At 32.5% G+C, this 17453-nt stretch overlaps 1 protein-coding gene across 2 annotated transcripts in view; it reads left to right on the top strand.

Moving 5' to 3' along the window:
• Nucleotides 1-10226, top strand: part of LOC127728468 (inositol polyphosphate 1-phosphatase-like) — a 30830-nt gene extending 20604 nt beyond the window's left edge. For both annotated transcript variants that reach the window (XM_052235863.1, XM_052235864.1), the window contains one exon: nt 926-10226. In XM_052235863.1, the coding sequence (XP_052091823.1) occupies nt 926-1427 (502 nt within the window). In that variant the 3' untranslated portion in view covers nt 1428-10226. The remainder of the gene's footprint in view (nt 1-925) is intronic.
• The last annotated feature ends 7227 nt before the right edge of the window (nt 10227-17453 follow it).

Here is a 17453-nt window from a genome sequence, read left to right as displayed (position 1 = left end):
TAAAAAGGCTAATCAGAGAATAAGTAAACCAAGACTTCAGAAATAGAAAAATATTCAATAAGTGACTGAGCAACACATAATTCATGAATGCAAGTACTGCGTGATTGAATTATTACTGTTGTTCAGTCACAATTTGAATATTGTTTTATGTTTGAATTCTTGGATTCATGTCTTTTAGTGTAATTAAAACATGAAATGCAAGGAACTTTTACTTTACCATTCCTGTTCTGACTTGATTTGAACCAATGTGTGACAATGTCTTGAGAACACCAATTGTATGACTTCAGAAGAGTGAAATTAAAGGGATTGATTTCACATGTGAAATTATCAGTTTTTATTGGACTGGGAAATCATAGTATTTCACTACAACCAATGTTATATTGAAGTGCATTTAATAACTTTAGAATGGATATGTACTAACTAAAGACAAAACGATTTGATGTCCAAAAATTTTAAAACTAATCAAATATAAAACAAAGGAGAAGGTATGGTATTGGAGGTATTTTTTAAATGTTTTTATAAGTATGTGTGGCATATATTTGCATAAGAATGTTGATTGTATGGGAAATGATTTATAAGTACATATGTACCCTGTATATTTGGGGAAAATTTTGGTTTACTGATATAACCATTTGAACAATATGTCAAACATTCACCAAGCTTAGCTTGAGAATACCACTTGGAAAGAATAAGACACAGTAGACTTTAGTTTAGTAGGTCAAATTCAAGATCACAATACATATTTTCCATAATATAACATAGATTGTCGGCAGACTTTACAGGCTTTTTTCACCAATATCAAAATAAACAGTAACATAAAAAAATCTGTTCCTGATATACAAATTCATAAAGATCACAACTCAGCTCATACACTCATGGTGCCTCTCTAATTTTGATTTAGTCAGTTTCTGTGTTTATGTTTTAGGTGGTTGAGCTCCTGTCAGTGGGGACTGAACCTAGAAGGATGTAGAATGTTTTCTGTAACAGATACACCAGAACATATAATCAATTCACACCAGATTCTACTGACCAGTGCTAGTGACACAGTAGAGACCAAAGATAAATTCAGTCAAGTTTATACCATTCATCATGCAGCCGGAGCAGGATACAAGCTTCTCTGTGTCATTCAGGGTCTTGCAGATGCTTATGTTTTGTCCAAAAATAGTACATTTAAATGGGATATGTGTGCACCTCATGCAATTTTATTGTCCCTTGGCGGAGGTGTTATAAGTTATAAAAGTTTATGTGAACTGGCACAGATTAACTTGTCAAGTCACAAAAAGTTTGTTGAATGTCAGATTATTTATAGTAGGGAAGACAATTCTGAAAATCTTGGTCCAAAAAATTGGTGCAATAGTGACGGCATTGTTGCCTACAGATCAATTGAAGCTTTACAAAGACTTGTTAGTGCAGTAAAAACCTGCTAGTCTTTTTGTTATTGTCTTAATGTCTTTATCCTGCCATTTTGATACATAATGTTTTTGCAGAGCGAAACTTACACCAAAAATTTTGTATTTTTAATATATTTTGTAGATATGTAGTTAATTTAAGTCAGCATTACAGAAACATTTGCATCCATGTGTTTAAAAGAATATTCTGTTTAGGTTTTTGACCAGGTTACAAGATGTGCAAAACCAGCTTTTAGAATGGTTATGTTGTGTGGGCAAGAGGGAAGAATTTGGTACCTATTATATGTAACCAACACCTTTTATGGTTTAAAGCCATTACATGACATGCATTGTTAGGATGAAAACAAATGGGGACTACCAGGATAAAGGCTGGAAAATTTGAACTGCCACTGGAAAACAAGGGCATGTTGGATAGGGGCAGAAATTTGGCCTTTTAAAAGGCCACTAACTCACCACTTGTAGATTTTTACATGGATTCTGTAATGTTCAGAGACCAGGACAATATCCCTACATGGGTCATTGGATCTATCAGTCCCATTCTGACAAGATATGGCTATATATGTATACATCCTAAACAGCCCAAAGGTATCCCTTTTGGAGGAGTAATACCCCTCAGGAGGAGAATTTAGAACTGATTTCTTTACCTCAGGGTTCACTGAAAGCCAATGCCTGTCCCAAGTCAGGAACCTCTGGCCTTTGTTAGTCTTGTATGTTTTTTTAATTTTGGTTTATTTATATGTTTGGGAGTTTAAGTGTGACGTCCATTTTTCGCTGAACTAGTATACATTATTGTTTAGGGCCAGCTGAAGCCCGTCTCAGGGTGCAGGATTTCTCGCTGTGTTTAAGACCCATTGGTGGCCTTTGGCTGTTTTCTGCTCTTTGGTCTGGTTGTTGTCTATTTGATGCATTCCCCGTTTCCATTCTCAATTTTAAACATATATAATTGTGCAACATTTACTATAGTACAGAATTTTTTGGGGATTTTTTTCTCATTCTTCCAGACTTGGGAACGTAGTCATTGTTTCAGCATATAATTTGGTTTGCAAATGCATCTGACCATGTGTCATAAGATGATGATCACATGAACTGTATTTCATGGTTAAGTGGCTTTAATAAAGTTTTTTAGCTTCATTAGTTAAATTCAATATTCACCTGAGTTCAGTCTTCATAATTTAAGCAAGGTTAAATTATTAAACTTTGTTTAAGGATACATTTAGGGGAGTATGGAAAAAACTCCCATTTATTAAAAATAGGCCACTTTGACCTACATTTTACATTATTGACTTGTTTAACCCATAACATGCATTTGCAAAAAAGTATAGTTTTTGATATTTTCTAGAATATTATTTGGCAAAAGTAAAACAAATACTATATATTTATATTCAATCCAAAACAATGAATGACATGGTTTTTAAAAATAAAAATTCAAACTTATTGATTGAAAATTTATTATTTTTGCATTTGATAAGACATAATACATCATTTTTAGCTCACCGGGGCCCAAAGGGCCCCATGTGAGCTTATGCCATCACTTGGCTTCCGTCGTCGTCTGTCGTCGTAAACTATTTCAAAAATCTTCTCCTCTGAAACTACTGGGCCAAATACCTTCAAACTTTAACTAAATGTTCCTTAGGGTATCTAGTTTATAAATTGTATTCGAAGTTTTGATCCATCGACAAACATGGCCGCCATGGCTAAAAATAGATCATAGGGGTCAAATGCAGTTTTTGGCTTATATCTCAAAAACTAAAGCTTTTAGAGCAAATCTGACATGGGGTAAAATTGTTCAGTTGGTCAAGATCTATCAGCTCTGAAATTTTCAGACGAATCAAACAACCAATTGTTGGGTTGCTTCCACCGAATTGGTAGTTTTAACAAAATTTTGCAGTTTTTGTTATTATTTTGAATATTATTATAGATATATATAAACTGTAAGCAGCAATAATGTTCAGCAAAGAAAGATCTACAAAAAGTTAATATGACAATGATTGTCAATTAACCCCTTAAGGAGTTATTGCCCTTTAAAGACAATTTTAAACAATTTGTTCATCAAGTTTGCTAACATTTAACAATCTTCACCTCTGAAACTACTGGGCCAATTACCTTCAAACTTTAACTAAATGTTCCTTAGGGTATCTTGTTTATAAATTGTATCTGAAGTTTGTATCCATCGACAAACATGGCCGCCATGGCTAAAAATAGAACAAAAGGGTCAAATGCAGTTTTTGGCTTATATCTCAAAAACTAAATCTTTTAGAGCAAATGTGACAGGGGTAAAATTGTTTAGTTGGTCAAGATCGATCAGCTCTGAAATTTTCAGACGAATCGAACAACCCATTGTTGGGTTGCTGCCACCGAATTGGTAGTTTTAACAAAATTTTGCAGTTTTTTGTTATTATTTTGAATATTATTATAGATATATATAAACTGTAAGCAGCAATAATGTTCAGCAAAGTAAGATCTACAAAAAAGTTAAAATGACCAAAATAGTCAATTGACCCCTTAAGGAGTTATTGCCCTTTAAAGACAATTTTGCACAATTTGTTCATCAAGTTTGCTAACATTTAACAATCTTCTCCTCTGAAATGCAGGTGAGCGATTCAGGCTCTTGAGAGCCTCTTGTTATATACATGTACTGAGTTTCCTGGTTAACCAATACATCTATAAACTGCTATATTAATTATTCATAGGTTCATATTACTTTTCATTATCTTTCACAACACCAAATAGAGGACTCACTCTGACTTGGTGAAGTCAAGAATTAAAATATATTATTGTTACTTTGTTAAAAAAAATTGAATATTGTAATCATAATACTTATTTTGTTATTTCTGTATTGTTTATTTATTCCTTGAATTTCAATGTATTATGAGTACTGGATAAAAGGATACCTTACTTGGTATATGTTCACCTGTTAATTTTATACTTAAATGGCTTCACTTAACAGCATTTGTGTCACTTAACAGCATTTGTGTCACTTAACAGCATTTGTGTCAGATCTATTGTAAATTAACTTCTGTTTGCCACCATGTATTTTAAACATTCAGAAACATATCATGTACGTTTGTAGTTCATGTTGAGTTATTCTCCTTGTTTTGGATCTAGTCTTGAAAAGTATTTTTTTGATGAAAATATTAAGAAATGAAAAATTGATTGCAGAAGTATTAAGAAATAATTCACATGTTTGTTATACAAAGATACATATGATCATAAAAAGCTATATATCTACTATTTTCAATAATTTTATAAAATTTCATCATGTCTGTGTTCCGGACCATATGAGTATTTGGACCATATGCATATGGTCATGACCATATGTGTATACTCATATGGTCCGACCATACGCGTATGGTTGGACCATTTGAGTATATACTCGTTTTGATATTAACGAACCAGACTATATGAGTATTTAGACCATATAGGTATTTTTCGAATATATTCTAAATGGACTTTTTTCTTCTTTCCCCGGTATTTAGATAATTTGATTTTTTAAATTCTTCTAAACTTTACCTATTTTCACTTAATTGATGTGTTTTTGTTCCTATTTATATGATCTTACAATAACAGTAATTCATACAAAGTCCAAAACACTTTTTGTTTTAAACAAATTATAAAATGATACTTGAGGCAGTCCCAATATTCAGTCTTGAAATGATTGCAACTATTACTTTTTTAGAATGTATGATTTTGATTTGTATATAATATCTATTTACTACATGCACTCTGTAACTGTTTTATATGTTCTAATGGTACATGTACACTGAACTATCATGACTATACGATTGTGAACTGACTATGTGTTAATATGTTGTATGTTTGCTTTTTTTCTCTTATTATTATTTTTTTACTTGTATTGTATATGATGGCCTCAGGGAAGATTAGTAATTGTAACTAACTGTGTTTACCCTCTTTAAATAAAGAATTTATTATTATTATTATACATAAAAACATATAGGGACAGCACGTTTAAACTACTACATGTATGATTGTATTAATAGGAGCATGAACACATTAAAGATCATTAAATAACTAAAAATAATTTGAGATATTAATAAAAATATTTACTGAAATCAAATTAAAACATCAAAATAAAGGGGAAAAAAGGTGGGGGTGCAATGCCCTAAGTACCTGTAAGTTAAACAGTTGACTTTTTGTTAAACGGTACATTTAAATATTTCTTGAAGTTATATTCCAAAGTCAAAATCGTCACATATTGTGTTTCATAAGGACAAGTCAAAAATGACCATGTAAAAATGCTTTAACTTAAATTTCAATTTGAGAAAAAATAATTTTATTTCATTAATCATGTAACAATGGTTTAAAAATATTTACTGAAATCAAATTAAAACATCAAAATAAAGGGGAAAAAAGGTGGGGGTGCAATGCCCTAAGTACCTGTAAGTTAAACAGTTGACTTCTTGTTAAACGGTACATTTAAATATTTCTTGAAGTTATATTCCAAAGTCAAAATCGTCACATAGTGTGTTTCATAAGGACAAGTCAAAAATGACCATGTAAAAATGCTTTAACTTAAATTTCAATTTGAGAAAAACTAATTTTATTTCATTAATCATGTAACAATGGTTGCCATATGATGTAATAAGTCACAGTTAAAAACTCTTACCGGTAATTAATGACACCTTGAAGGTTCGTACTTAAGGCAACGTCCATCGTATTAAACACCCAGACCATACACATATGGTCGGACCATATGAGTATATACACATATGGTCATGACCATAAGCGTATGGTCCAAATACTCATTTGGTCCGGAACATATGCATTAAATTGATCTGTGCTCGTGATAATCAATTGAAAAGGCATGCTTTCTGAAAACTAATGTACAGTAGTCTTCAAACTTTAAAATATACTTATTATCATATGACAGCTCAATCAAAATGTTTATATAAACTTATGTAGATATCAAGACTTACCACTTACAATATTTAAGCTGTTTGGGAGAACAGTCAATAAGTCACATCCTCTACAGGATAACTGATAACATTTCTTTAAAAGGGTAAGATCAATGATCATAACAAGTGCTAAGAAACAAAAGCAGACAAAACTGTACAATTTCCATAATCATATTACTTTATATATTCAAAAAAAATTGTTTGTATTAAGTATGATTTGTAAAACTAAATTTTTATACGACCGCAAAAAAATTTTGTGGTCGTATATTGGTATGACGTTGTCGTCGTCGTTGTCGTCGTCCGAAGACACATTGGTTTTCGCACTCTAACTTTAGTTTAAGTGAATGGATCGCTATGAAATTTTACCATAAGGTTCAATACCACAAAAGGAAGGTGGGGATTGATTTTGGGGGTTATGGTACCAACAGTTAAGGAATTAGGGGCCAAAAAGGGGCCAAAAATAAGCATTTTTGTAACTTCCAGACATAACTTGTGTGTTAGTGTATGGATCTCTCTGACATTGTACCACAAGGTTCCATATCACAAAGGGAATGCTGGGATTGATTTTGGGGGTAATTGCCTCCAAATTTTAGGAATTAGGGGCCAAAAAGGGGCAAAAAACAAGCATTTTTCTAGTTTCATGACAATAACTTGTGTGTAAGTGTATGGATCTCTCTGACATTGTACCACAAGGTTCCATACCACAAAGGGAATGCTGGGATTGATTTTGGGGGTAATTGCCTCCAAATTTTAGGAATTAGGGGCCAAAAAGGGGCAAAAAACAAGCATTTTTCTAGTTTCATGACAATAACTTGTGTGTAAGTGTATGGATCTTTATGAAATTGTACTACAAGGTTCCATATCACAAAGGGAAAGCTGGAATTGAGTTTGGGGGTAATTGCCCAAAACGTTTAGGAATAAGGAGCCAAAAAGGGGCCAAAATAAGCATTTTTCTAGTTTCCAGACAATTACTTGTGTTCAAGTGTATGGATCTCTCTGAAATTGTACTGCAAGGTACCATACCACAAAGGGAAGGCTGGGATTGATTTTGGGGGTAATTGCCTCAAGATTTTAGGAATTAGGGGCCATAAAGGGACAAAAAAACTAGCATTTTTCTAGTTTCCAGACAATTACTTGTGTTAAAGTGTATGGATCTCTCTGAAATTGTACTGCAAGGTACCATACCACAAAGGGAAGGCTGGGATTGAGTTTTGGGGGTGATGAATCATAAGGGGGTTAAAAATATTTGGGAGGGGGGGGGGTGTTTCTTTAAAATTTTCCTTTTTAAATTGGTTAATTCTGATTTATATATAAAAGCAAACAATAATGATATGGTTTGAATAGGTAAATGAAAAATTTTTAAGTTCTTAGACCACATTCATTCTGTGTCAGAAACCTATACAGTGCCAATATTTAATTACAATCTAAATTCAGTGCTGTATCAAGCTTGAATGTTGTGTCCATACTTGCCCCAACTGTTCAGGGTTCGACCTCTGCGGTCGTATCAAGCTGCGCCCCAGCGGAGCATTTTATTATTTTTATAAATATGAATTCATTGGGTAATTTCCCTGGTTATCCTGTGACTAAATCACAGGGATACTCGGCCAACTGCTGTAGGTTGAGTAATTTGTCATAATGGCATAGAAAAGTGCAATAAGGATGTTTTAAGTTGGAAAAAAAAAGAATTACTTCACTAATAATTTTTCTTGTTTGCATTTGAAAATAATACAATAATGTCCTTAAAAATAATGTTTTTTAACCATTTTAGCTTTTTTTGCATATTATCTTGAAAATATAGTAGATACATGTAGACTAAAATTGTGAATAGCAAAAATTATCAGAAGACATTCAAGATTTACTAAATACTGTAGCATAAAGCCATCAATTTCTGGCAGGTGGGTGACTGATGAGCAGACGACTTCAGCTGTTTTCATGTGTTAACTTATGAAGCTTTTAATATGTTGTTATTGATGACAAAATATAGGTCAAGTTTGATATTGAGGTGTTCTGGAGTTATGATCTTTGATTGATTGTAAATGACACTTGATGTCTTTCCTGTGCAATAACTTATAAACCATTCAGTCAATGATTTTCACATTTTGCTGTGTTGTTACTGAAGATTACAAATGGCAATCAAGTTTGGTATTGACAATTTTCACTTTTGCATTTCAGGAATTATAATCTTTGATTGGTGGCAAAAAAGTTGTTTCAATGCAATAAATAATGCAATGAACAGTTCAACCAATGTTTTTTACATTGAATATTTTGTTACTGGTGATAAGATTTAGGTGAAGTTTAATATTGATGATGTCACTTTTGCACTTCAGGAGTTATGGTCCTCTCATTCATTTGAAAATGGTAAGTGTTATTTCTGTGCAATACTTCAAGAACTGATTAACCTGTGCTTTTCATATTTTAATATGCTGTTACTGATGACAGAATCAAGGTCAAGCTTGATATTGATGATTTTCACTTTTACTAATCAGGAGTTATCGTCTTTAATTGCTATAACAATGACACTGACTAATATAAAAACTCGTTATATTGGCAACATCTTTTTTCTTACTATTTTATTATAAATTATTACAGATAGAAAGAAACAGCAAGTAGTATAAATTATTTGCAATACAGAATCCACAAAAATGTCAATAATACTGAAACATACAATTGACTCCTTTTTAGCTCACCTGGCCAAAAGGGAAAAGGAGCTTTTCTCATCACTTGTCGTCCGTCGTCCTCCGTTAACTTTTACAAAAATCTTTTCCTCTGAAACTACTGAACCAGATTCAACCAAACTTAGCCACAATCATCATTGGGGTATCTTGTTTAAAATATGTGTCCTATGACCCAACCTGCCAACCAAGATGGCCGACATGATTAATAATAGAACATAGGGGTAAAATGCAAGTTTTGTCTTTTATTTTGAAAACTGTTACAAATAGAGAAAATCTGACTGGAGCAGAAATGTTCAGAATGTGAGCTCTACCAATTGTCCATAAACATCAAAACTGTCAATACGGCTTTAGGGTCACGGACTTTGTTTTTACGGTATACATCATTCAAGGTGGTGTTCTATGTGAAAAAGTACCACAAAACGTCGAAATAATCGTAACGGGATCGCATTGCAGGTCATTAAACGTAAATTTTTGATGTTTTTCACTACCAACTAGATGGTGAAAGATTGATTATTAGACAAAAAACGAAGTCGGTGACCATATGATTATTTGATATCAGTAAAGCGGAAGTTTATGTATCAATAACAGCCCATTTACTGTTCCTTGACCTTAAAATGAGGATTTTTTTTTACTTTCTTATGTGTTTTGAGCAAAAACTAAAGAAGATAGAGAGAAACTAAACAGACTAAATGATCAGCAATTCAAGATCAACAAACAAAGATTTTTGTCATGACTTCTATTCTCATCTACTATGTTGGAGAGTGTCCTTTGTTGAATATGCACATAGACCAAGGTGAGCGACACAGGCTCTTTAGAGTCTCTAGTTTGAGTTGTCTTTTAAAACAAATTTATATTAATAATTTTGTTGTTTTCTTATTTTTACATTAACAATTATTGTGATTCTGGCACAGATAAAAACATTAACTTCTTGACCTTTGTTTTACCTAAAGGCACTCTAAAAGATGTATATTTGAAAATAAATAATGTGTCTCTAAAAAATACTTTAGGTCAAGAAAAAAGTGAAAGTTAATATATAGCATGTTGATAAGATAAAAACAATTTATTTTGTGTTAGCAAAAATAGTTAAGGTTTATATAGTATATATATGATGTTATTTATTGAAGATAAAATTTTACTTTTGTTCATTTTCCTTGATAATTTAATATTTTATATTGTATATCTGTTTATTTCTGTTAAAATTTTTTCTAATAAATGTAATGTGAAAATTGTTTATTATGGCCTTTCCTATATTATTATCTTAAATGTTATTTTCATTCAATCTCTGCATGATGTTTAAGAATATAACTTTTTTGTACCCTCCCCCCAAAAAATCAGTCTGTCTGTCTTATCATCTATCCCTTGGTCGTTGCAGATTCAGATGTATAAGCTAAGGATTTTTTCTTTCATTCAGTATTTAGGGAATTTTATCCCCTGAATTTTATATTTCTTTCTGTTCAGTTTGCACTTTCTAGATGCAATAAAAATGTAAGTCAAAGTCTGTTGCTTTCCTTTGAAATTTATCATCAAAAAAAGAAAAAAATCCTGTCCATTATGTTAGAACTTGTTTATTTACACACTATATTCAAAATACTTAAAAGATTAATAATATGATACTTGTAAATTACTGCAGTCTCACTGAGGGGCACATTTTTGTCTTGCCTGTATCGAAAGTCGCAGAATGCAAGACATAGGGATTACAATCCTGAGGCGACAGTGTAAACTATTTGTATAAAAGTTTATATTTCAGAAGGTAGAATACCTGGGTACTTCATACCTTGTATACAGATACCTTATGTTAACAAGTTTCCGTCTGTCATATGTCCATTGTCCTTGACCTCTTTTCATGGTTCAGTGACTGCTTAAAAAAAAAAAATTGTTTTTTTGTCAAGTGAAATACTCATTTATTATGAGTAATAGGATAACTATATTTGGTATATGGGTTCCTTACAACGTCTACATGTCCATCAGGTAGGGTTCACTTGACCTTGACCTCATTTCATGGATCAGTGATCAAGATTAAAGTTACATGGTCAAGTCCGTATCTCAGATACTATAAGCATTAGGTCAACAATATTTAGTATATGGAATGATTGTAAGGTGTACATGTCCGACTGGCAGGTTTGATCTGACATTGATCTCAATTTCATGCTTCATTGGACAATATTTAGTTTTTGTGTTTAAGTCTATTTCTCAGATACTATAAGCAATAGGGCCACTGAATGTGGTGTACGGAATGAATGTAAGGTGTACATGTCCCTCTGGCAGGTTTCATCTGACCCTGACCTCATTTTCATGGTTCATTGGACAATATTTAGTTTTGTGGTTTGGTCTATTTCTTAGATATAATAATCAATAGATCAATTATATTTGGTGTATAGAACAATTGTAAGTTGTACATGTCTGTCTGGCAGGGTCCACATGACCTTGACCTCATTTTCCTTGTTCATTGAACACATGATAAGTATTTTGTAATTTTGTCAGTCTATTAGATACTATAATCAAAAGGTCAATTATATTTGGTGTATGAAATGATTGTACTGTCTGTACCTTTATATTACATACTTTCAACATGAATTCAATGGTAAGTAAAACAGGCAAGACATTTCAGTGTGTGCACTCTTGTTACATTTTTATCATGGAAATCAGATCTGTATGTTTATATTACAACACTGGGGTATACATTAAGCTTCAGATGTACCTGAAGGTTCCATCTGATAGTTGGCAGTGCATAGGTATTGGCATGGTTTAAATAATAGATTTTCATTCCATAAATTATGTTGTCCTAATACTAAGATTGCAATATAGAATAATGTGTTGTGGTATGATTGCCAGTTTGACAACCATGCAAAGTCCAAAGTATTTATATAGCCTTCAACTATGAGAAAAAACCTATATCATAAAATTTTCTAAAAATGGCCCGACTTGACCAAAAGTGAATCTCTGTCAGTCAAAAATGACCTAAGATAGATTTGGATGTTTTGTTTTTACCTTTTGGTTTTCGTGTTCTGTAATGAAGCATTAGATCATCAGACCATATGTTGGATAAGTATTTGATTGCCTTTGAAAAGTTTTATATTCCATCAAATACATGTCTTGCTGTTTAAGACATATGACCCAGGAACACTAATTTGATGGTTTTTCCAAAATTTATATTCATGGATGGTATCAGAAGACAGGTAAGGAAGCCATAAGCCACTTTTGATTGTAAGAGGTAAAAGTTTGAAATATTTACAAACAAATAACCTTTCTTCAGCACTCCAAAGACCTTAGTCATGGTCAGTAAAGTGCCTTTCACAAAAGTTTGGAAAGTATACAAGAAATTCCTCCTAATCAGATGCAGTATTTTTAAGGGAAATCATTTGAATTTTAAAACAAACTACCAAATGTAAGAATCTTTTCCCTCTTTAAGAATGTCAGAAACATTTCTAGGCCTAGAACAAATGAATTAATCAAAGTGCTTGTAAGCACTGAAGGGTAAAGATTGCTTTAATTTATCAGTGGGAAGTAAAATTAAACATTGCATTGTATATAGCATTGGTTTTAGTTGATTCAACTAAAATTATGGACAAAGAAAGATAACTCAAATTTGACATCATTGATATTTTTAGAACAGATCTTAAGATTCCTACACCTTGCACAAGCTATGTTATTTTCTTGACAGGTACAACATCACTTTGTAACTTGAATATCTGAGCATATATTTCATTGATAAACTTCTGAAAATCTTCATAGATAGGATGTTTAGAATATATTGATCAATGCACTATATTTTGTGTATCTCCAAAGTAGTGATAAACCTTGAAAGGTTTAAATATCAAGTCAGTACCGTAGGGTTTTGATTGCATTTCATGCAATCTTTACTCAAAAATTGACAGCTTTTCCAGTTTTTAAGCTTTTAGTAATGTTAAATATGATGAAATATTGCCAAGTTGCTCATCCTGCCTTTTTTTTTACTCAAAACTCCTGTCCTGCATTTTTTTTTAAATTTCATCCTAGCCCACCCCCTCTCATAAAAATCAAATGGTAGCTCCCTTAATCCATCAACATTTTAAAGTTTTCTCTTTCACACTATTACTCATTAATCCCTGATGGGAACCTACTATCCTAAATATACACATATTCACTTCCTAGTAAACAGACTGTTGTTTTTTTTTTCAATTTCGGTAATACCAAAAAATGAACAAATAGTATTTGTGGTGTATGAAATGATTGTAAGGTGTACAGGTCTGTCTAGCAGGGTTCATCTAAATTTACCTCATTTACATGAATAAAGTTTATGTGATACTTGTAGTAAAACATTTATTGTGAAGACTTTCACATAAAATCAATCATGATCAGTAAAGCAGGCAAGACATGAGTACTCTTGTTACAGTATTTTCTAATGTTATGCTGTTACACCACTGTCTAAGGTATAAGTGTTCACAAAAAAGTCCATTGGTTTTCTCATTTGAATTTATTTACATTTTGTCACGTCTTGGCATTTTATAGCCAAATATGCAGTATGGATTTTGCTCATTGAAGGCTGTATGGTGACCTATAGTTGCTTACACCCAGCTCATTTTGGAATGGTTGATACTTGTCTCATTGGCAATCATACCACATCTTATTTTCATTACTTTTACTCCTTTATACAGTTTTGCCCATATTTGATACATGTATAAGATAAGCCATCAGTTTCTTCATAACGAATGTCCGTTTGTCTCATGTGCATCCCTTACAATACCTTCTAGTTTTGTTTTTAACATGCCCTTGATATACAATTCAGAAAAAGTTGGCAAATGGTCATGACAAGAGGCTGACAATACGACAGCAAACTAGGTTTTTATCATTTTCATTAGGTTTCATAATGAAGGGACATAACTGCTAAACAGCAATAGTGAAATTGTCAAAATCATTCTTGTCCTACATTTAGTCATATTAAGATCTGAAAAGAATTGGATCAAGATTTTTCAAGTTTTTGCATAGAATCAATCTCTGGCAAAAGTGAAAATTTCAATATTGACCTTAACCTCAATTTTGTCATCAATAACAACATATTAGAATTAAATAAAAGAACAGAGTTCCAATTCCAATGTTCCTTGCGCATATTTTATCTATCCAATGGCAATAACTAAAAAAAAAATTTTTTTGTTCTTTAATTTTTTTTTATAAATATCTTAAGAAAAATGAAGACTTGAGAGCAAATACAAAGCAATTTCAAATATAAATAATATTTTCAAGGGGCATTACTCTTTTAAAATATTTGATTTTGGAACTTGTCCGAGACATTGCTTATATAAACCGTTTCTCAAGTTATTGCATGGAAACAGCTAGAGTAACCACACCAACCTTAAGCATGCCTGCCCACTGTACTACAAAGTTAAAGACTGTTGGAAAACCTGGTTAAAAATTGTGAATGAAGATAGAATTTGTCAGTCATACTAATTAAGTGTGTTGTCTAACTTATATGATAAACAAGAATGTGTCCATAGTACACAGATGCCCCACTCGCACTATCATTTTCTATGTTCAATGGACTGTGAAATTGGGGTCTAAACTCTAATTTGGCATTAAAATCAGAAAGATTATATCATAGGGAACATGTGTACCAAGTTTCAAGTTGATTGGACTTCAACTTCATCAAAAACTACCTTGACCAAAAACTTTAACCTGAAGCGGGACAGACGAACGAACGCACAGACCAACAAGAGTGCACTGAAATGTCTCGCCTTCTCTATTAATCATTGATATTATGTTGATAGTCCTAAATATAAAGCTTTATTACAACTGTCACAGAAACTTAACATTAACCAAAAAACTAAACATTGACCAATGAACCATGCAAATGAGGTCAAGGTCAGATGAACCATGCCAGGCAGATATGTACAGCTAACAATTCTTCCATACAAGAAATATAGTTGACCTATTGCTTATAGTTTAAGAAAAACAGACCATAACACAAAAACTTTACACTGAGCAATGAACCGTGAAAATGAGGTCAAGGTCAAATAAAACCTGTGTGACCGACACATAGATCATTAAATATTTCCATATACCAAATATAGTTGACCTATTGCATATAGTATTAGAAAAAAAGACTAAAACTCAAAAACTTAACTTTGACCACTGAACCATGAAAATGAGGTCAAGGTCAGATGAAACCTGCCAGCTAGACATGTACACCTTACAATCATTCCATACACCAATTAAAGAACCTTAGTGAGCGCGCTCACATACCCCACGTCCCCACATTGTCACTGGAGAAATAAAATAACTAAGAAAAAAAAATTGTAAAAGAAAAAAAAATTGAATCATATTTTCCTGTCAATATGCACATCTACAAAGTATGTCCTTATTATCTACAAAGTTTCATGAAATTTTGTTGTGTGGTTTCAGAGGAGTTGAGATGACAAACTGTTGCAGTAGTACATTAAAGAAAATAAGTTCAAAGGGGCGTAACTCCTAGAAAAAAAATTGAGTAGATATGCACATCTACCTAGTATGTCCTTATTATCTACAAAGTTTCATGAAATTCTGTTGTTTGGTTTCAGAGGAGTTGTGATGACAAACTGTTGCAGAGGTATATTGAAGCAAATAAGTTCAAAGGGGCGCAACTCCAAGAAAAAAAATTGAATCGTAATTTCCTGTCGATATGCACATCTACATAGTATGTCCTTATTATCTGAAAAGGTTTCATGAAATTCTATTGTGTGGTTTGAGAGGAGTTGCGATGACAAAAGGTTGCAGTAGTATATTGGGCAAATAAGTTCAAAGGGGCGTAACTCCTTGAAAAAAAATTGAATCGTAATTTCCTGTCGATATGCACATCTACGTAGTATGTCCTTATTATCTACAAAGTTTCATGAAATTTTTGTTGTGTGGTTTCAGAGGAGTTGAGATGACAAACTATTGCAGTAGTACATTAAAGTAAATAAGTTCAAAGGGGCGTAATTCCTAGAAAAAAAATTGAATCGTAATTTCCTGTCGATATGCACAATTACATAGTATGTCCTTATTATCTACAAAGTTTCATGAAATTCTGTTGTGTGGTTTCAGAGGAGTTGCGATGACAAACTGTTGCAGAGGTATATTGAAGCAAATAAGTTCAAAGGGGCGTAACTCCTGGAAAAAAAATTGAATCGTAATTTCCTGTCGATATGCACATCTACGTAGTATGTCCTTATTATCTACAAAGTTTCATTAAATTTTGTTGTGTGGTTTCAGAGGAGTTGCGATGACAAACTATTGCAGTAGTACATTAAAGTAAATAAGTTCAAAGGGGCGTAATTCCTAGAAAAAAAATTGAATCGTAATTTCCTGTCAATATGCACAATTACATAGTATGTCCTTATTATCTAAAAAGGTTTCGTGAAATTCTGTTGTGTGGTTTGAGAGGAGTTGCGATGACAAGAAACAGGACTGACGGACTGACGGACGGACAGACAGATGGACGGACGGGTCAAAAACATTATACCCTCCGCAACTCGTTGCTTGGGGTATAAATATAGTAGACCTATTGCATACAGTATAAGAAAAACAGACCAAAACACAAAAACTTAACTATAACCACTGAACCATGAAAATGAGGTCAAGGTCAGATGACACCTGCCAGTTGGACATGTACACCTTACAGTCCTTCAATACACCGAATATACTAGACCTATTGCTTATAGATATGGACTTGACCACCAAAACTTAACCTTGTTCACTGATCCATGAAATGAGGTCAAGGTCAAGTGAAAACTGTCTGACGGGCATGAGGACCTTGTAAGGTACGCACATACCAAATATAGTTATCCTATTACTTATAATAAGAGAGAATTTAACATTACAAAAAATCTTAACATTTTTTTTTCAAGTAGTCACTGAACCATGAAAATGAAGTCAAGGACATTGGACATGTGACTGACGGAAACTTCGTAACATGAGGCATCTATATACAAAGTATGAAACATCCAGGTCTTCCACCTTCTAAAATATAAAGCTTTTAAAAAGTAAGCTAACACCGCCACCGACTGATCACTATCCCTATGTCGAGCTTTCTGCGACAAAAGTCGCAGGCTCGACAAAAAACATAATGACACTAGGAGGGGCATAAAAAATAAAAGCTAAATCATAAATTTATTTAAGAACATAATCATTACATATATGATAATGAAAACAACCACCTGTGCATATATAAATTATAATCACAGATAAAAACAGAACACTGCTATAAACAGATCATAAAGTTGCATAAAATTGATAAAACTTTATTGTACACAACCTAAAACATTTGAGACTAAAGTGTTCTACAGTATGTAGCTGAACATATAAGCTAATGGCACATAACTGGTAAAACTATAAATATATATATATATAAGAAAATTAATAAAAGATAATACCAGTTTCAATTCATCACATTTACTAGTGCTTTCACTACTTTGACAGATCTTCAGGTAATGCCTAAGATCTGTCAAAGCAGTGAAAGTGCTAGT

The sequence above is a fragment of the Mytilus californianus genome, unplaced genomic scaffold, assembly GCF_021869535.1.
Source record: "Mytilus californianus isolate M0D057914Y unplaced genomic scaffold, xbMytCali1.0.p SCAF_2, whole genome shotgun sequence".
NCBI classification, from domain to species: Eukaryota; Metazoa; Mollusca; class Bivalvia; order Mytilida; family Mytilidae; genus Mytilus; species Mytilus californianus.
The sequence above is the reverse complement of the archived record's forward strand: the minus strand, read 5'-3'. Positions and strand labels throughout refer to the sequence as shown.